Raw genomic sequence first — 20,689 nt, forward strand, 5'->3', positions numbered from 1 at the left:
GGAACTAAATTTTGTTTGTTTCACAGTTTAGTAACTTCACGTAAACAATGTAACTTGTTTATCTTGCTAACGATCATTTGTGAGTTTGTATTGTTTGTTTAAATGTTGTTTACAAATGTATTTAACCTGTGATTGAACTATACTAGAAAATACACGTTAGCGAACAGAGATTCGCCCTCAGAATATGCAGAGTTGTATACCTTGTTTCTTGGTGAGTATACTATGAGAGTATATTTTAGTCCTGGAGTATATTCAGGACTAAAGTATACTGTTGGTTGGTCAGTAAGGTGTTGTTGTGGTCTTAATAACCCTCCAGAGGTTGATAGGTCTTAAGTCCAACACCAAACTTGCTGGTTGGTCAGTAAGGTGTTGTGGTGGTCTTAATAACCCTCCAGAGGTTGATAGGTCTTAAGTCCAACACCAAACTTGCTGGTTGGTCAGTAAGGTGTTGTGGTGGTCTTAATAACCCTCCAGAGGTTGATAGGTCTTAAGTCCAACACCAAACTTGCTGGTTGGTCAGTAAGGTGTTGTGGTGGTCTTAATAACCCTCCAGAGATTGATAGGTCTTAAGTCCAACACCAAACTTCCTGGTTGGTCAATAAGCTATTGTGGTGGGCCTTAATAATCCTCTAGAGGTTGACAGGCCATAAGTCCAACACCAAACACTGACTGAGAAGCGCCAACCGTCAACAGCCGTCAAACTGATCTAATAAGGTGGTCTCCAGCCTTGAACTTTACCCACACGATAATACCGGCAACTGTTGGGCTTTTTTTTGGGGTCCAGTTTGGCCTCTGGCGCCGCGAAGATTAAACACAGACGCCAAACATTCATTATATACGACTCGATGTGGGATCAATTCGCGGCCAAACCGGTTTCGTTTTTAAATATCGAGGTGGGATAAATGGGGACTTTATTGGCCTGGGTTTTGGAGAGGGCGTTAGGATGGGGTGGGGGGGGGGTTGGTGTTGAGAATAAAGAATAGAATATAGAATTGTATTATAAATGATGAAAATGTATATGAATAAGGTATATAGACTTGGCATATGACTGATCGTTTCCATATTCTTTAGTCATTAAGAATTTGAATAAAGATAATGAATAAAGAATGTGAATATGAATAAATATTTTGAATAAAGAATTTTAACAATGGGTAAATAAACAATGAAAAATAAATGGTAAATGGTAAATGGTAAATGGTAAATTTAACAATGTAAATAAACAGAATAAACATGAATAAAGAATATGAATGGAGAATATGCACTATTAGTTACCCATAACATCAGTAGGCCTAATATTACTGAAGGCCTTATCAGCAATAAAATTTTCCTCTCCCTTATCCCTGACTGTCCCAGTGATTGGGCACCATTCCTTGCCCCCGTCCCGTCCCCAAATCCTTATCCTCACCCCTTCCAAGTGCTATATAGTCGTAATGGTTTGGAGATTTATCCTGATAGTTCCCTCCCTTCCCTCTCCCTTATCGTCGTCCTGATACACTATCTATCGCTATCCCTGTCTGTGGTACTGTTCAACCATACTATCTATCCACATGTAAGATTTCCAATGGTCATGTCTGTTGGACTACTCAAACCCGCTATCTGCGCGTACTCTTTCGTATTTCTCTCCTGACTATTGTACTACCCTATTACCTGATCAACCAGGCTGTGACTCATACGTCAGGCTGCTCGCAGCCGCGTCCAACAGCCTGGTTGACCAGTCCAGCAACGAGGAGGCCTGGTCGAGGACCGTGCCGCGGGGGACGCTAAGCCCCGGAATCATCATACGCAACAGCCTGGTTGACCAGTCCAGCAACGAGGAGGCCTGGTCGAGGACCGTGCCGCGGGGGACGCTAAGCCCCGGAATCATCATACGCAACAGCCTGGTTGACCAGTCCAGCAACGAGGAGGCCTGGTCGAGGACCGTGCCGCGGGGGACGCTAAGCCCCGGAATCATCATACGCAACAGCCTGGTTGACCAGTCCAGCAACGAGGAGGCCTGGTCGAGGACCGGGCCGCGGGGGACGCTAAGCCCCGGAATCATCATACGCAAGATGCCCAGTGTTATTAAGGTGGGGTATACAGTGTATCCTGCTATAACCTGTTTTGCGGCTTCGACGTGACCAAAAGCTCCCCCTCCACAACGGCTCCGACAAACCGGTGGTTATAGTGTCCTCAATGACCGAGGGCAGCCAGTTGCCCTTGATAAGGATCACTTCTTGTGGCGGCCTGACGGCGTTGAAATCTCCTAAATGGCCGCCCCGTTAGTTCAGTAGCGAGTCTCTACACACCTTGTCTTCCAGTCCTTGTTGAAGATTTCCTTGATCTGCAGACTATTCCTGTTTCAAACCCCCCCCCCCCCCGCAACCTGTCTACTAACCCCCCTATCTACTCACTAGTATCTACCAGCCTCTTCGAACCTTCTTACCCGTGCCCAAATTCATCAGGGGTTTATGCAAGCACTTACGAAATCTGTACATCTTTCAACAATGGTGGCTTTGTTTACACTTATTAAACAACTTATGAGCAGCGAAGTACTACGAGGCTGTACGCAACGACAATAACCTTAGAGTGGGAAGTTTGACGCTTGTAAACTGTTTCAAAGTGGTCTCGTAAATGCTTCATGAACACTTTTATCCGGTCATACAATCCTCTGTTGGTTCTTGTGGGTACCCTCATCATCCCCCCCCCCGAGTCGTCATGAGTGCTGAAGGTCATGGTTGATCTGATGAGCATCTGATGGGCCTCAGAGATGCTCCAGATGTGAGTTTAGTTGGTTAGGTCCATATAAGGTCTGATGCCTTGGTCTCTAGGGCCCGAAACTTGCACCGGATTGAATAGTTATGACGTGGAGAGGCTTGGCCGCCGCTTGAACTAGCACAGCCTCAGGACAGATTGCATGGGGGGGGGGGGGGGGGGAAGGGGAGGGGGGAAGGATAAGGATTTGGGATGGGATGGGGGGAAAAAATGGTACCCAACCATTTGGGCGGTCGGGGATTGAACGCCGATCCGGCATGAAGCAAGACCGTCGCTCTACCGTCCAGTCCAATTGGTTGGGGGACAAGTTGCAAGTGAAGATAGACAGCCGTGAGGTAGATAGAGCCTTTCTGGGTTGCTAAATGACAGCAGGAAGTGATGCTGTCATCCTGATTTCAAAAAGTACTTTTGCGGGACAAATTATATATTTTTTTGTTATGGAGAAGGAACAACGTTCTTGCTTCATAAATTGTTGTATAGTAACTCTTTTTTGCAGGTCGGCGTTCGATCCCCGTTGGTTCAAGTTGCTGGGAACAGTTCCTTTACTCCGATCTTCTGCCCCAGCTCCTTGTCCTCATATCCCAGCTTCTTGGCCTCATATCCCAGCTGGGGGGGGGGGGGGGGGACCAACACCACCCCTGACCCTGGCTGGGGTGTGGACCTACACCACCCCTGACTCTGGCTGGGGTGTGGACCTACGCCACACCTGACCCTGGCGTGGACCTACACCACCCCTGACCCTGGCTGGGGCGTGGACCTACACCACCCCTGACTCTGGCTGGGGTGTGGACCTACGCCACACCTGACCCTGGCGTGGACCTACACCACCCCTGACCCTGGCTGGGGTGTGGACCTACACCACCCCTGACCCTGGCTGGGGCGTGGACCTACACCACCCCTGACTCTGGCTGGGGTGTGGACCTACGCCACACCTGACCCTGGCGTGGACCTACACCACCCCTGACTCTGGCTGGGGTGTGGACCTACGCCACACCTGACCCTGGCGTGGACCTACACCACCCCTGACTCTGGCTGGGGTGTGGACCTACGCCACACCTGACCCTGGCGTGGACCTACACCACCCCTGACCCTGGCTGTGGGAGGACCTACACCACCCCTGACCCTGGCTGTGGGAGGACCTACGCCACCCCTAACCCTGGCTGGGGTGTGGACCTACGCCACCCCTGACCCTGGCTGGGGGGACCTACACCACCCCTGACCCTGGCTGTGGGAGGACCTACACCACCCCTGACCCTGGCTGTGGGTGGACCTACGCCACACCTGACCCTGGCGTGGACCTACACCACCCCTGACCCTGGCTGTGGGAGGACCTACACCACCCCTGACCCTGGCTGGGGTGTGGACCTACACCACCCCTGACCCTGGCTGTGGGAGGACCTACGCCACCCCTGAGCATCAAATTAACCATCCGCTTGAACACATTCCAGGTATCCGCCCTTGAAAATAACGCGACAATCCACAGAAAAACTTGCACAGTTGCAAACAGCAAGAACTTGTTGAGGCTTTGGGCCAATGTCAAGGTGCTTACTCTACCCTCTTTGTCTCCTATTTGTATCTCATTTCTGCTTCTATTTATCTCATAAACAACGCAATTGATACGACCTCTATTTCCTCCCCTTGTGTATTGTTCTATTTCTCATTTGGAATAATGGGGTTTTTTTTTGCCTTTGTATATTGTGTCAGATTAACACAATATAATACAGATTCAAAGTTTGGATTTGCTAGTTCTTTAAGTGTGGTTTAATGTGCAACCTTTGCATGCAAGTTCTCCTAATGACCAATGAACAAGCAAGTTCAATGGTTATGTCGTTCCCTCGATTTACCACTCTGTAAAAAAAAATGCATCTGTTTCGTCCTCATATCCAAACTCATTGGTCCTCATAATACGATTCATTGTCCTCATTTCCCAGTTCCCAGCATGTCCCAGCATGTCCCAGCATGTGCCTCATATGTGCTACCCAGTCATCCTAGCATAGAGTTTTCTCCTCGTCAATTTCTTTCAAAATCAAAGCCACATTTTGATGTCCTCAGAGAGGTCCTCATAAATAATGAAATCAGAGACATATGAGGCCTCTCAAAATTGTATTTTCATACAAAATACAGTTTTGTATGCAAATTAAGCATACAAAATTTTATATCCATACAAAATACTGTTTTGAATGCACATTCAAAAATCCTCAAAAACTCAATTGAAACTTATATACGACCTCTTTGAGTATTTTAATTTAGTTGTTAAGAATTAAGACATTAAGCCCGTGTTAGCAGTCAACACAGTATAGTCACTGACGAACAAAAGTAAGCTAGATAAAAGTAAGCCCCATAAAAGTAAGCCCCATAAAAGTAAGCCTCCATAAAAGTAAGCACTTTGTAGCTTACTTTTGTGAGCTCAGTTGAGTTCCTTGTTAACACAAGTGATGAGAAATAAAAAATGAGCCTCACGAAATATGATCACGTTTCTCATGGAATAATTAAGCTCCCAGGAACAAAATTGAGTTCCTAAGAATAGCACCAAGACTCTAAAAGGCAAAAACGAGCCCTTTAAGCCGCTGAAAAGATCCCAAGAGAACAAAACAGAACCCCAGAGAACAAAACAGAGCCCTAGTGAACAAAACAGAGCCCCAAAGAACAAAACAGAGCCCCAGAGAACAAAACAGAGCCCCAGAGAACAAAACAGAGCCCAGAGAACAAAACAGAGCCCCAGAGAACAAAACAGAGCCCCAGAGAACAAAACAGAGCCCCAGAGAACAAAACAGAGCCTCAGAGAACAAAAAAGAGCCTCAGAGAACAAAAAAGAGCCCTAGTGAACTAAACGGAGCCCCAGAGAACAAAACAGAGCCCCAGAGAACAAAACAGATCCCCAGAGAACAAAACAGAGCCCCAGATAACAAAACAGAGCCCCAGAGAACAAAACAGAGCCCCAAAGAACAAAACAGAGCCCCAGAGAACAAAACAGAGCCCTCAGAGAACAAAACAGAGCCCCAGAGAACAAAACGGAGCCCCAGAGAACAAAACAGAGAACCAAAAAACAAAACGGAGCCCCAGAGAACAAAACAGAGCCCCCAGAGAACAAAACAGAGCCCCAAAGAACAAAACAGAGCCCTCAAAGAACAAAACAGAGCCCCAGAGAACAAAACAGAGCCCCAGAGAACAAAACAGAGCCCCAGAGAACAAAACAAAGCCCCAGAGAACAAACTTGAGCCCTCAGAGAACAAAACAGAGCCCCAGAGAGCAAAACAGAACCCCCAGAGAACAAAACAGAGCCCCAGAGAACAAAACAGAGCCCCAGAGAACAAAACAGAGCCCCAGAGAACAAAACAGATCCCTCAGAGAACAAAACAGAGCCCCAGAGAACGAAACAGAGCTCCAGAGAACAAAACAGAGCCCCAGAGAACAAAACAAAGCCCCAGAGAACAAAACAGAGCCCCAGAGAACAAACCAGAGCCCCCAGAGAACAAAACAGAGCCCTAGAGAACAAAACAGAGACCTAGAGAACAAAACAGAGCCCTCAGAGAACAAAACAGAGCCCCAGAGAACAAAACAGAGCCCCAGAGAACAAAACAAAGCCCCAAGAGAACAAAACAGAGCCCCCAGAGAACAAATCAGAGCTCCAAAGAACAAAACAGAGCCCCAGAGAACAAAACAGAGCCCTCAGAGAACAAAACATAGCCCTCAGAGAACAAAACAGAGCCCCAGAGAACAAAACAGAGCCCCAGAGAACAAAACAGAGCCCCAGAGAACAAAACAGAGCCCCAGAGAACAAAACAGAGCCCACAGATAACAAAACAGAGCCCCAGAGAACAAAACAGATTCCCAGAGAACAAAACAGAGCCCCAGAGAACAAAACAGAACCCCCAGAGAACAAAAGAAAGCCCCAGAGAACAAAACAGAGCCCCCAGAACAAAACAGAGCCCCAGAGAACAAAACAGAGCCCCAGTGAACAAAACAGAGCCCCAGAGAACAAAACAAAGCCCCCAGAGAACAAAACAGAGCCCCAGTGAACAAAACAGAGCCCCAGAGAACAAAACAGAGCCCCCAGAGAACAAAACAGAGCCCTAGAGAACAAAACAGAGCCCCAGTGAACAAAATAGAGCCCCCAGAGAACAAAACGAAGCCCCAGAGAACAAAACGAAGCCCAGAGAACAAAACGAAGCCCCAGAGAACAAAACGAAGCCCCAGAGAACAAAACAGAGCCCCAGAGAACAAAACAGAGCCCCAGAGAACAAAACGAAGCCCCAGAGAACAAAACGAAGCCCCAGAGAACAAAACAGAGCCCCAGTGAACAAAACAGAGCCCCAGAGAACAAAACAGAACCCCCAGAGAACAAAACAGAGCCCCAGAGAACAAAACAGAGCCCCAGAGAACAAAACAGAGCCCCAGAAAACAAAACAGATCCCTCAGAGAACAAAACAGAGCCCCAGAGAACAAAACAGAGCTCCAGAGAACAAAACAGAGCCCCAGAGAACAAAACAAAGCCCCAGAGAACAAAACAGAGCACCAGAGAACAAAACAGAGCCCCAGAGAACAAAACGAAGCCCCAGAGAACAAAACAGAGCCCCAGAGAACAAAACAAAGCCCCAGAGAACAAAACAGAGCCCCCAGAGAACAAACCAGAGCCCCCAGAGAACAAAACAGAGCCCTAGAGAACAAAACAGAGCCCTAGAGAACAAAACAGAGCCCTCAGAGAACAAAACAGAGCCCCAGAGAACAAAACAGAGCCCCAGAGAACAAAACAAAGCCCCCAGAGAACAAAACAGAGCCCCCAGAGAACAAATCAGAGCTCCAAAGAACAAAACAGAGCCCCAGAGAACAAAACAGAGCCCTCAGAGAACAAAACATAGCCCTCAGAGAACAAAACAGAGCCCCAGAGAACAAAACAGAGCCCCAGAGAACAAAACAGAGCCCCAGAGAACAAAACAGAGCCCTCAGATAACAAAACAGAGCCCCAGAGAACAAAACAGATTCCCAGAGAACAAAACAGAGCCCCAGAGAACAAAACAGAACCCCCAGAGAACAAAAGAGAGCCCCAGAGAACAAAACAGAGCCCCCAGAACAAAACAGAGCCCCAGAGAACAAAACAGAGCCCCAGTGAACAAAACAGAGCCCCAGAGAACAAAACAAAGCCCCCAGAGAACAAAACAGAGCCCCAGTGAACAAAACAGAGCCCCAGAGAACAAAACAGAGCCCCCAGAGAACAAAACAGAGCCCTAGAGAACAAAACAGAGCCCCAGTGAACAAAACAGAGCCCCCAGAGAACAAAACGAAGCCCCATAGAACAAAACGAAGCCCAGAGAACAAAACGAAGCCCCAGAGAACAAAACGAAGCCCCAGAGAACAAAACAGAGCCCCAGAGAACAAAACAGAGCCCCAGAGAACAAAACGAAGCCCCAGAGAACAAAACGAAGCCCCAGAGAACAAACCAGAGCCCCCAGAGAACAAAACAGAGCCCCAGAGAACAAAACAGAGCCCTAGAGAACAAAACAGAGCCCCAGAGAACAAAACAGAGCCCCCAGTGAACAAAACAGAGCTCCCAGAGAACAAAACAGAGCCCTAAAGAACAAAACAGAGCCCCAGAGAACAAAACAGAGCCCTAGAGAACAAAACAGAGCCCTAGAGAACAGAGAACACACCTTATTCACGTGCGGGAAGTCCCCGACGTAGTTATCTGTTATATCAAGGTCGTTTAGTCGAGGGAAGCCCCTTCAAGAATGTCAAGGATGAGGAGGCAAGAACAGATGAGGGGGGGGGGGACTAGTAGAGCTGGTAGATAGGACTGGTAGAGCGGAAGAGCTGGTAGATAGAGGAGGACTGGTAGATAGATAGGGTGGTTTGTGGAGACCAATGTTTACAGTTATTACACAACACAAAGAACAAACACAGGACGAAGAACAGGTGGAGAACAAACAATAACAAACGAAACCCCAGCAAGAACACCTATTCAAACCCCCTTAATAGCAACAACAACAGCTGACGAACAACAACATCGTTAGCCCTCACCACCAAACAACTTGTAACAAAGCAAGGACAAACAATGCCTCAACAAAGACAGTATTTGTGACAATGACACAGGGGTCAAGAGGAAGGGGGAGGGGGGGGGGGGGCTCCCCCCCCCCACGGCGGAAGAGGAAGTTGGTAAAACAAAAAAAAAAATGTATATACAGAGACAAGATCTGATCTCTGTTGCTTTGTTTGTTTGTCTCTGTCTGTGTGTGTCTCTCTCTCTCTGTCTGTGTCTCTGTCTCTGTCTCTGTCTCTGTCTGTCTCTCTTTCTGTCTCTGTGTCTGTCTCTATCTGTGTCTCTGTCTCTGTCTCTCTCTCTCTCTCTGTCTCTCTTTCTCTCTCTCTCTGTCTCTGTCTCTCTCTCTCTCTCTGTCTCTCTCTCTCTCTCTCTCTCTCTGTCTCTCTCTCTGTCTCTCTCTCTCTGTCTCTCTGTCTCTCGCTCTCTCTGTCTCTGTCTCTCTCTCTCTCTCTCTCTCTCTCTGTCTCTCTCTCTGTCTCTCTCTCTTTCTCTCTCTCTCTCTCTCTCTTTCTCTCTCTGTCTGTCTCTCTCTCTCTCTCTCTTTCTCTCTCTCTCTCTCTCTCTCTCTCTCTCTCTCTCTCTCTCTCTCTCTCTCTCTCTCTCTCTCTCTCTCTCTCTCTCTCTCTCTCTCTCATTCTACCGCTAATTACTTACGGTAAACTGCGTCAGCTATGTGCTCTATATGTAGCACATTTACATATTGGGTTATATGTGTTTATGTGTTTCAAGCGAGTGAGAAACACTTGTGTTGGCGTGTCTTTAACCTTGGCCCCCGCCACCCCCTTAAGACATTTCTCAGCGGCCAGTGTTCGTGATCTATCTCACCACCTCTCTCACTCACAGCTCTCACAGCTACCTGGCTCCCATCCGTTTGATACTCCGCCGAATTCACTATTGTTGTTTTGAATGTTTTTTTTTTTTTGAGTGCAGTAATTCTGACGAGCACACGAGTGCCTAAGCCAGGCTAGAAAGCCAGGCAACACCTCAGTAAGATGCTTATCTTAACATATTAAGAAGGTTAGGTAAGGTCGGTGTTTTCTATGAAGCTTTTCAAGGTAAACTAAAATATTCACAGTAAATTAGTATGTCACATATGTACGTATTTAATAAGTCAATATTGACTATACGAAAGTGCGAGAACGGGTTACACCCTGTGCTCTCCTGGCTTAGTGTTCCAATACTCAACACCCTTCACCCTTTTCCGGGCTGGCAATGTTACCTACTCAACCTTTTCTTATTTCACCCTATTCCTAGCTGGCTTATCTTACTTACTACCCCTTTCATCAACCCCTTTTCCTGATTCGAGTCACCCTATTCCTGATTTACATCCTTGTTAACTGCCTACCCATTTACCCTCCCTTCACACATGGGAAGGGGGTGGAATGGGGTATGGACGGAAGGGGGTGAGGCACAGGAAGTGGGGGAAGGGGTCCGTTTCAAAGAGGGAAGATGTAGATGTGGGAGAGGAAAAAGGGGGGTGTGGGAATAGGTAAAAGATAATGGGGTAGGGGAAGAAAGATAGGGTGGATGGTAGGATTAAACTAATCGCAAAATATGTAAACAAAAAACAGCTGTTCACTTCTTTAATCTGTTTTTTAGAGGCTGGGAAAGGCGCGCGCCAAATCTAGATGAGACATAAAAAAACGCGCCAAATCTAGAGGAGACATGAAAAAACGCGCCAAATCTAGACGAGATATAAAAAAACGCGCCAAATCTAGATGAGACATCAAAAACGCGCCAAATCTAGACGAGACATAAAAAAACGCACCAAATCTAGAGGAGACATGAAAAAACGCGCCAAATCTAGATGAGACATAAAAAAACGCACCAAATCTAGAGGAGACATGAAAAAACGCGCCAAATCTAGACGAGACATAAACGCGCCAAATCTAAACGAGACAAAAAAACGCGCCAAATCTAGACGAGACATAAAAAACGCGCCAAATCTAGATGAGACATAAAAAACGCGCCAAATCTAAACGAGACATAAAAAAACGCGCCAAATCTAGACGAGACATAAACGCGCCAAATCTAGACGAGACATAAACGCGCCAAATCTAGACGAGACATAAAAAAATGCGCCAAATCTAAACGAGACATAAAAAAACGCACCAAATCTAGACGAGACATAAAAAACGCGCCAAATCAAGACGAGAAATAGAAAAAATCTCTAAATACAAATAAACGCGCCTCACCATAGAGGATAGTCAAATATTCAGAGAAAACCTCATATATATTGAAAAAAGTCCCCATGGATATTCAGAGAGATATCCATGTATACACAGATAGGTTCCTTTGAATATATCATGTATATTTTTCAGATAAATCCCCATGTATAGTCAGATAAATCCCCATGTATATTCAGATAAATCCCCATGTATATTCAGATAACTCCCCCCATACATATTCGTATAAATCCCAATTTATAATCAGATAAATTCCCATGAATATTCAGATAAATCCCCATGTATATTCAGATAAATCCCCCCATACATATTCGTATAAATCCCAATTTACTGTCGAATAAATCGCCCCTCTATATATTCACAGAGATCTCACCTGTATAAATTAGAATAGATTACCTCTTACAATCACCTTCAGCGTCCTATTCTTTGTCATTTGAAAACCAACTTTGCATAAATTTACGGAGTGGAAGGGGGGGGGGGGGGGGGTCTTGCACTCCGAAAATTTATGCAAAGTTGGTTTTAAAATGACAAAGAATGATGCAAAAAGAAAATCTGTATCAGTTGTTCGTTGAGTCAAATTTTCACGGGTGAATTAAGCTGGAAGTTCAGCTCTGTTACTTGAGAAAGGTATATTGAGAATGAGTCATGATAAGCTGAGCATGAATCAAGTGGGGTCTGAGCATGAATCAAGTGGGGTCTGAGCATGAATCAAGTGGGGTCTGAGCATGAATCAAGTGGGGTCTGAGCATGAATCAAGTGGGGTCTGAGCATGAATCAAGTGGGGTCTGAGCATGAATCACCAAAAACTGTGCACGAATCACCAAAAACTGTGCAAGAATCACCATAAACTGTGCACGAATCACCATAAACTGTGCACGAATCACCAAAAACTGTGCACGAATCACCATAAACTGTGCATGAATCACCATAAACTGTGCACGAATCACCAAAAACTGTGCATGAATCACCATAAACTGTGCACGAATCACCAAAAACTGTGCACGAATCACCATAAACTGTGCATGAATCACCAAAAACTGTGCATGAATCACCATAAACTGTGCATGAATCACCATAAACTGTGCACGAATCACCAAAAACTGTGCACGAATCACCATAAACTGTGCATGAATCACCATAAACTGTGCACGAATCACCAAAAACTGTGCACGAATCACCAAAAACTGTGCATGAATCACCATAAACTGTGCACGAATCACCAAAAACTGTGCACGAATCACCAAAAACTGTGCATGAATCACCATAAACTGTGCATGAATCACCATAAACTGTGCACGAATCACCAAAAACTGTGCACGAATCACCATAGACTATGCACGAATCACCATAGACTATGCACGAATCACCATAGACTATGCACGAATCACCATAGACTATGCACGAATCACCATAGACTGTGCACGAATCACCATAAACTGTGCACGAATCACCATAGACTGAAAAAAAAGTATGTCAAAACATAAAAGTAATCATAGACCTTATAATCAATGATTAAACAATTCTAATCCTCTTGAGTAATCAATTTAATCAACAAAGACCTACCTGCATTACTCCCATTAATCAAAATTGCATAATAAAAAAGTATATTAAACATATCATAGAGATCTTAATAATAATAATAACAAAGAAGCCCAAAAAATTACAATTTTTTTTAAATTTTTGATTATTTTAAAAACATTTTATGAGTATATTGGAGTATATAAGTATTTATAAGTATATTGAAGTATATATATTTATAAGTATATTGGAACATTCAGCTTCTGGAAACTCCAATTTTCGTGTAAAAAACTAGATTTTCCAACTATACCAATATATAAAAATCCTTCTTATATATGATAATATAACCACAGTCGGACATTATATATGATACGTATAGTTACAACTCCACATCAGGTTGGATGAGTTATATATATATATATATATATATATATATATATATATATATATATATATATATATATATACCCGGATCTTGGCGTGAATTTTGGCGCCCTCAGCGGGGCGTCACGACCATATATGCGGTGTCCCTACTAACCGATGGCAAGGGATTGGTCGCCTTATAAACACTACACTTCTATAATACTTTATTATGCGGCTAACACTGTACCGTCTCTTTCATATATATCTACCAACTATTAGTACAAATAATAATTATAGAAAATGTATATTTTTGGATTTTCTCAATAATTTCAAAATCAAATTTAAATTATATTATTTAAATAATAATATGAGAGAGAGAGAGAGAGAGAGAGAGAGAGAGAGAGAGAGAGAGAGAGAGAGAGAGAGAGAGAGAGAGAGAGAGAGAGAGAGAGAGAGAGAGAGAGAGAGAGAGAGAGAGATTTAAAATAATATTATTTTTAATATCTAAAATAATATTATAATATTTAGATATTTAAATAATTATATTATTTAAATAATTATATCATTTAAATCATTTATTTTTTAAATAATTTTAATATGAAAATTAATATTTAAAAAATGCTAAAATAATTTTTTTGGGTAAATATTAAAATATTGTTTAAATTTAGAAAGAAATGATTCAATACATATAATATAACAAGTAATATTATATGAATTATTATAATTAGTATGGATATATGGGGTAATTACCTATGGTATATATATATGTGGGATATAGACCTATGGGATATATAGACCTGGAGATATATAGGCAATGCCTTGTATACATAGCCCTATAGCCATCACCCTGAGCTATATACTATATTTTATATCCCAGCATACAGTCCTATATACAGGCAGTCTTATATACTTTGGTACAGAAGCAGAGAAATACGAGACATATCTATCATATATATATAATATATGATATAAATTACGATAGATTGGGGAATGAATCCAAATAGACTATTACACCAAAGCTTTCTTTTCCAAGCTTTTTTTAAAGGCGTGCAAGAGAGCTTAACAGCTTGGTGGATCAGATGAAATAGGTCCTCAGGCAACCGAAGCCTAATAGCAGTTACGTGTTCAATTTTCACACCTGTTTGGTGTTTATGTGACAATTAGCGTTCAATGAAGCGTTAAAGGTATATTGCGTTTATTTAGGCTTGCTTTCAGGTTAATTTTGTCTTAATTAAATGGTAATTTTTAATACTTTCTTGAGAATTTAATTTTTTTACTGTTGCTGCTTCGCTCTCTATCTCTTCATTTCTCTTGCTTTCTGGCTTTCTATCTCTTTCTCTCTCACTTTCTCGTTTTCTCTCACTCACTTTCTCCCTCTCTCTCTCTCTCTCTCTCTCTCTCTCTCTCTCTTTCTCGCTTTCTATCTCTGTCTCTCACTTTCTCGCCTTCTCTCTCGTTTCCTCTCGCTTTCTCTCACTCACTTTCTCTCTCTCGTTTTCTCTCTTGTTCTCTCTCGCTTTCTCCCTCCCTCTCTCTCTCTCTCTCTCCCTCTCTCTCTCTCTCTCCCTCTCTCTCTCTCTCTCTCTCTCTCTCTCTCTCTCTCTCTCTCTCTCTCTCTCTCTCTCTCTCTCTCACTTTCTAAGCACCTCGTCTGAATGCCCAATCTCATGTTGCTGCAAATGCATTTCATATATATTGATAACATGATCCGCCTATATTATATATTTCATATATTTGACTCCTGGCCCCAATCTTAGAGGCCCAATACATTAACCTCCACCACCACTCGGTTTCCTGATTGCCCGCATCACTGATTGGCCTCCTGATTGGTCCCTGTACAATCTCCTAGTCTCTGATCTCCCTCATGCTACAGAACCAAGGTTGAATCACCTCATAACTGCTGATAACTGGTTGTGAGGGGGAAATCAGTTGCAGCCATTAAGAGGATTCGAACCCTTGTACCATCCAGTCGCTATTCCAGCCTATTTATCCAGTACTCATAATTCTACACTTTTCGACCTATTTTGGGCCTATTTGGGGCCTGAAAACCCTATTTTGGGGCGACAAGATGGTCCTCATATCCCAGTTTCTGACCCCCCTCATGCTCCTGGTCCTGATATCTCGGCTTTTAGTTTGTCTCATATCCCCTTCCAAGTACAATATAGTCATACTGCCCAAACGCTTTCGCCTCATAAATTACCTAACCTTGCAAACGACCAAACCACATATCAGAAGACGAAACAAACGACGAGGATTGATACAGTGGTCCAAGATGGACCGAAACGTCGTGGTCTCTCCGTCTTGTAATGGGTGGTTCAGTCATTATATCTTCAGCCCCGTTATTGTGACTCATCATCTCCTTGTAATACCCTTAACATATAAAAAAAGCCTCGTTAACGTCAATACGTCGTTATAGACGTAAAATAAAACGTTTGTTTGGATAGTGGGAGGATGATTTCCTTGAGCAGGGTTCGAAGCCTGGACTACATCTCCTCGGATGCTGAGACGAGCAAGAAGCCAAAGATGCCAAGGCTCAAAGAATTAGGAGCCAGATTCACGAAGCAGTTACGCAAGCACTTACGAACGTGTGCACTTATGAACAAAGATTGGGGAAAGATCTTTCCCCCAATCTTTGGTTACATTAATTAAACAGTTTACAAGCATGAAAACTTGCCAATCAACTGTTGTTATTGTTATAAACAGCCTCCTGGTGCTTCGGAGCTCATTAACTGTTTAATAATTGTAAACAAAGCCGCCAAAGATTTAGAAAAGATGTACAGGTTCGTGTTTGCGTAACTGCTTCGTGAATCTGGCTCCAAAATTATCTGCATCACCTCGTCTCATGAACTTCAAACGAGCCGAAGAGTGATTAACCTTGGGCAATTGTTTCACCTTAGAGGCTGAATTGGTCGTTAGCTGAGAGCAGAGAGAGAGAGGGATTACATGCTGTATTTGGGTTTCATTGTACCCTCTGCTGTACTCCACCTCTCATTGTATGTCTCTCATTGTATGAGGCCTATCAACCTCTGGAGGGTTATTAAGGCCTATCAACCTCTGGAGGGTTATTAAGGCCTATCAACCTCTGGAGGGTTATTAAGGCCTATCAACCTCTGGAGGGTTATTAAGGCCTATCAGCCTCTGGAGGGTTATTAAGGCCTATCAACCTCTGGAGGGTTATTAAGGCCTATCAACCTCTGGAGGGTTATTAAGGCCTATCAACCTCTAGAGGGTTATTAAGGCCTATCAACCTCTGGAGGGTTATTAATTAAGGCCTATCAACCTCTGGAGGGTTATTAAGGCCTATCAGCCTCTGGAGGGTTATTAAGGCCTATCAACTTTTGGAGGGTTATTAAGGCCTGTCAACCTCTGGAGGGTTATTAAGACCTATCAACCTCTGGAGAGTTATTAAGGCCTATCAACCTCTGGAGGGTTATTAAGGCTTATCAACCTCTGGAGGGTTATTAAGGCCTATCAACCTCTGGAGGGTTATTAAGGCCTATCAACCTCTGGAGGGTTATAAAGGCCTATCAACCTCTGGAGGGTTATTAAGGCCTATCAACCTCTGGAGGGTTATTAAGGCCTATCAACCTCTGGAGAGTTATTAAGGCCTATCAATCTCTGGAGGGTTATTAAGGCCTATCAACCTCTGGAGAGTTATTAAGGCCTATCAACCTCTGGAGGGTTATTAAGGCTTATCAACCTCTGGAGGGTTATTAAGGTCACCAAATCACTTTACTAACCAGCAAGTGTATTTTAAGTATACTGCGGACTTGAAGTTACTTAAAGTTACAGCATGTTAGAACGACGTAGATTACAAACCGAGTATTATACATGTTTCCATCGTGGTTACAGTATAGGAAAATTCGATTCGAAAATTTATAATGCACATATTTCATGATTATTGAGGGGAAGCCTTATCGCGACCGTTTATGGTTTTTTTGAATTCAAATATTTCGAAGTAACCGTTACTTGAGACGGTTCAGATGCCGACCCTGGGTATATATAACGACTGGGGGTACAGCAAAGGGATACAGTGAGGACTGTAGCACAGTATAAAGGTACAATGAGGGTTAAGGTACATGACAGAGCTACATTGTGGGCAGAATTACAGTTATATGGAAGGAACCACGTTCAAAATACCCGCCGGCGGGAGCGCTAGCCCGTGATTGGCGGAGGACGGCGCATGCGCAGGCTGACGTAGGGAGCGCGCCGCCCCGGGGCCAGGCAGAGGACACCCGCATGGCGCCAAAACCGCCCCCCGTGTCAATCCACCCGATTGATTTCGGGCAAATATGACCGATTGACAGGTACGTCGGGACCTCGCCAGGCACCGATCTACCTCCGATGCCTCGAAGACCTTCTACCGCTACGTCAGGAGACTACAGTCGCAAGGTGAGCCTCTTAATTCCATACACATTGTAGCCTCGTGAAGGAACGCTGCCATAGCTGGTGAAGGAGTCCTCTATAATGATGACAGGTACAGCAGAGAGGTACAGTGAGGTACAGCAGAGGTACAGTAAGGACCGGGGGTACAGCAGAGAGGTACAGTGAGGTACAGCAGAGGTACAGTAAGGACCGGGGGTACAGCATAGGTACAGTGAGGTACAGCAGAGGTACAGTAAGGACCGGGGGTACAGCAGAGAGGTTCAGCAGAGGTACAGTAAGGATAGGGGGTACAGCAGAGGTACAGTAAGGACCGGGGTACAGCAGAGAAGTACAATGAGGTACAGCAGAGGTACAGTAAGGACCGTGGGTACAGCAGAGAGGTACAGTGAGGTACAGCAGAGGTACAGTAAGGACCGGGGTACAGCAGAGGTACAGTAAGGACCGGGGGTACAGCAGAGAGGTACAGTAAGGACCGGGGGTACAGCAGAGAGGTACAGTGAGGTACAGCAGAGGTACAGTAAGGACCGGGGTACAGCAGAGGTACAGTAAGGACCGGGGGTACAGCAGAGAGGTACAGTGAGGTACAGTAAGGACCGGGGTACAACAGAGAGGTAAAGTAAGGACCGGGGGTACAGCAGAGAGGTACAGTGAGGTACAGAAGAGGTACAGTAAGGACCGGGGGTACAGCAGAGGTACAGTGAGGACCGGGGTACAACAGAGAGGTACAGTGAGGTACAGCAGAGGTACAGTAAGGACCGGGGGTACAGCAGAAAGGTACAGTAAGGACCGGGGGTACAGCAGAGGTACAGGGATGGCTATGGTTGAGTAGGGAAGGTGGGTGAAGACTCAATCTGAGAGTTGAACACGCGGGTACGGGGGTTGAACACGCGGGTACAGGAGTTGAACACGCGGGTACAACAGTTGAACACGCGGGTACAGGAGTTGAACACGCGGGTACAACAATTGAACACGCGGGTACAGGAGTTGAACACGCGGGTACAACAGTTGAACATGCGGGTACAGGAGTTGAACACGCGGGTACAACAGGTGAACACGCGGATACAACAGTTGAACACGCGGATACAACAGTTGAACACGCGGGTACAGGAGTTGAACACGCGGGTACAACAGTTGAACACGCGGGTACAGGAGTTGAACACGCGGGTACAGGAGTTGAACACGGGTACAACAGTTGAACACGCGGGTACAGGAGTTGAACACGCGGGTACAACAGTTGAACACGCGGGTACAGGAGTTGAACACGCGGGTACAACAGTTGAACACGCGGGTACAACAGTTGAACACGCGGGTACAACAGTTGAACACGCGGGTACAACAGTTGAACACGCGGGTACAGGAGTTGAACACGCGGGTACAACAGTTGAACACGAGGATACAGGAGTTGAACACGCGGATACAGAAGTTGAACACGCGGATACAACAGTTGAACACGCGGATACAACAGTTGAACACGCGGATACAACAGTTGAACACGCGGGTACAGGAGTTGAACACGCGGGTACAACAGTTAAACACGCGGGTACAGGAGTTGAACACGCGGGTACAACAGTTGAACACGCGGGTACAACAGTTGAACACGCGGGTACAGGAGTTGAACACGCGGGTACAGGAGTTGAACACGCGGGTACAACAGTTGAACACGCGGATACAACAGTTGAACACGCGGATACAACAGTTGAACACTTGGGTACAGGAGTTGAACACGCGGATACAACAGTTGAACACGCGGGTACAGGAGTTGAACACGCGGGTACAACAGTTGAACACGCGGGTACAAGAGTTGAACACGCGGGTACAAGAGTTGAACACGCGGGTACAACAGTTGAACACGCGGGTACAACAGTTGAACACGTGGATACAAAATTTGAACACGCGGGTACAGGAGTTGAACACGCGGGTACAACAGTTGAACACGCGGATACAAAATTTGAACACGCGGGTACAGCAGTTGAACACGCGGGTACAACAGTTGAACACGCGGGTACAACAGTTGAACACGCGGGTACAGGAGTTGAACACGCGGGTACAACAGTTGAACACGCGGGTACAGGAGTTGAACACGCGGATACAACAGTTGAACACGCGGGTACAGGAGTTGAACACGCGGGTACAGGAGTTGAACACGCGGGTACAACAGTTGAACACGCGGGTACAGGAGTTGAACACGCGGGTACAACAGTTGAACACGCGGGTACAACAGTTGAACACGTGGATACAAAATTTGAACACGCGGGTACAGGAGTTGAACACGCGGGTACAACAGTTGAACACGCGGATACAAAATTTGAACACGCGGGTACAGGAGTTGAACACGCGGGTACAACAGTTGAACACGCGGGTACAACAGTTGAACACGCGGGTACAGGAGTTGAACACGCGGGTACAACAGTTGAACACGCGGGTACAACTGTTGAACACGCGGGTACAACAGTTGAACACGCGGGTACAACAGTTGAACACGCGGGTACAACAGTTGAACACGCGGGTACAGGAGTTGAACACGCGGGTACAACAGTTGAACACGCGGGTACAGGAGTTGAACACGCGGATACAACAGTTGAACACTCGGGTACAGGAGTTGAACACGCGGGTACAACAGTTGAACACGCGGGTACAAGAGTTGAACACACGGGTACAAGAGTTGAACACGCGGGTACAACAGTTGAACACGCGGGTACAACAGTTGAACACGTGGATACAAAATTTGAACACGCGGGTACAGGAGTTGAACACGCGGGTACAACAGTTGAACACGCGGATACAAAATTTGAACACGCGGGTACAGGAGTTGAACACGCGGGTACAACAGTTGAACACGCGGGTACAACAGTTGAACACGCGGGTACAGGAGTTGAACACGCGGGTACAACAGTTGAACACGCGGGTACAACTGTTGAACACGCGGGTACAACAGTTGAACACGCGGGTACAACAGTTGAACACGCGGGTACAACAGTTGAACACGCGGGTACAGGAGTTGAACACGCGGGTACAAAATTTGAACACGCGGGTACAGGAGTTGAACACGCGGGTACAACAGTTGTACACGCGGATACAACAGTTGAACACGCGGGTACAACAGTTGAACACGCGGGTACAACAGTTGAACACGCGGATACAACAGTTGAACACGCGGGTACAAAATTTGAACACACGGATACAGGAGTTAATTTCAGCGCTGTAATTGAGCACCATAGGAGTAGGGGGGGGGGGAGGGGAGAATGCTCAATGAGTCCTTAACTATGGTACAGCCGTTCTGTAACGACTCATGTATCTTGAATACAGAAATTTGAATCGTTACCCCCTCTAATTGCTCAAAATTTCAAACTTCTAAATCAATAAACGGATATCGTCAGGTGATATCTTAAAAGTTATATTGATAGTAGACTATCAAGATAGCCAATTGTATAATGATAACAATAGGTCT

The 20,689-nt window shown here is 45.3% G+C and overlaps 2 protein-coding genes across 2 annotated transcripts in view; both read left to right on the forward strand.

The window, feature by feature from the left end:
* Positions 1-3,008: 3,008 nt before the first annotated feature.
* Positions 3,009-6,240, forward strand: LOC138363692 (neurofilament heavy polypeptide-like). Its single transcript, XM_069323078.1, has 2 exons — positions 3,009-3,081; positions 5,327-6,240. The coding sequence occupies exons 1-2, from the start codon at positions 3,009-3,011 to the stop codon at positions 6,238-6,240; spliced, it is 987 nt and encodes a 328-aa protein (XP_069179179.1).
* A 10,678-nt stretch (positions 6,241-16,918) lies between these two features.
* LOC123753381 (autotransporter adhesin BpaC-like) overlaps positions 16,919-20,689 on the forward strand; it is a 102,212-nt gene continuing 98,441 nt past the window's right edge. Inside the window, exons 1-4 of the mRNA XM_069323079.1 lie at positions 16,919-16,930; positions 17,163-17,247; positions 18,181-18,288; positions 18,455-20,398. Of these exons, the coding sequence (XP_069179180.1) occupies positions 16,919-16,930; positions 17,163-17,247; positions 18,181-18,288; positions 18,455-20,398 (2,149 nt within the window). The remainder of the gene's footprint in view (positions 16,931-17,162; positions 17,248-18,180; positions 18,289-18,454; positions 20,399-20,689) is intronic.

The sequence above is a fragment of the Procambarus clarkii genome, chromosome 11 (genome assembly GCF_040958095.1).
Source record: "Procambarus clarkii isolate CNS0578487 chromosome 11, FALCON_Pclarkii_2.0, whole genome shotgun sequence".
Classification (NCBI taxonomy): Eukaryota; Metazoa; Arthropoda; class Malacostraca; order Decapoda; family Cambaridae; genus Procambarus; species Procambarus clarkii.

Excerpts from the sequence above, each read along its gene's own strand:
- LOC138363692 (XM_069323078.1), top strand. The coding sequence starts at position 3,009 with ATGAAGCAAGACCGTCGCTCTACCGTCCAGTCCAATTGGTTGGGGGAC. Across the intron at positions 3,082-5,326 it reads GCAAGTGAAGATAGACAGCC|ATCCCAAGAGAACAAAACAG; the intron begins GTGAGGTAGATA and ends GCCGCTGAAAAG.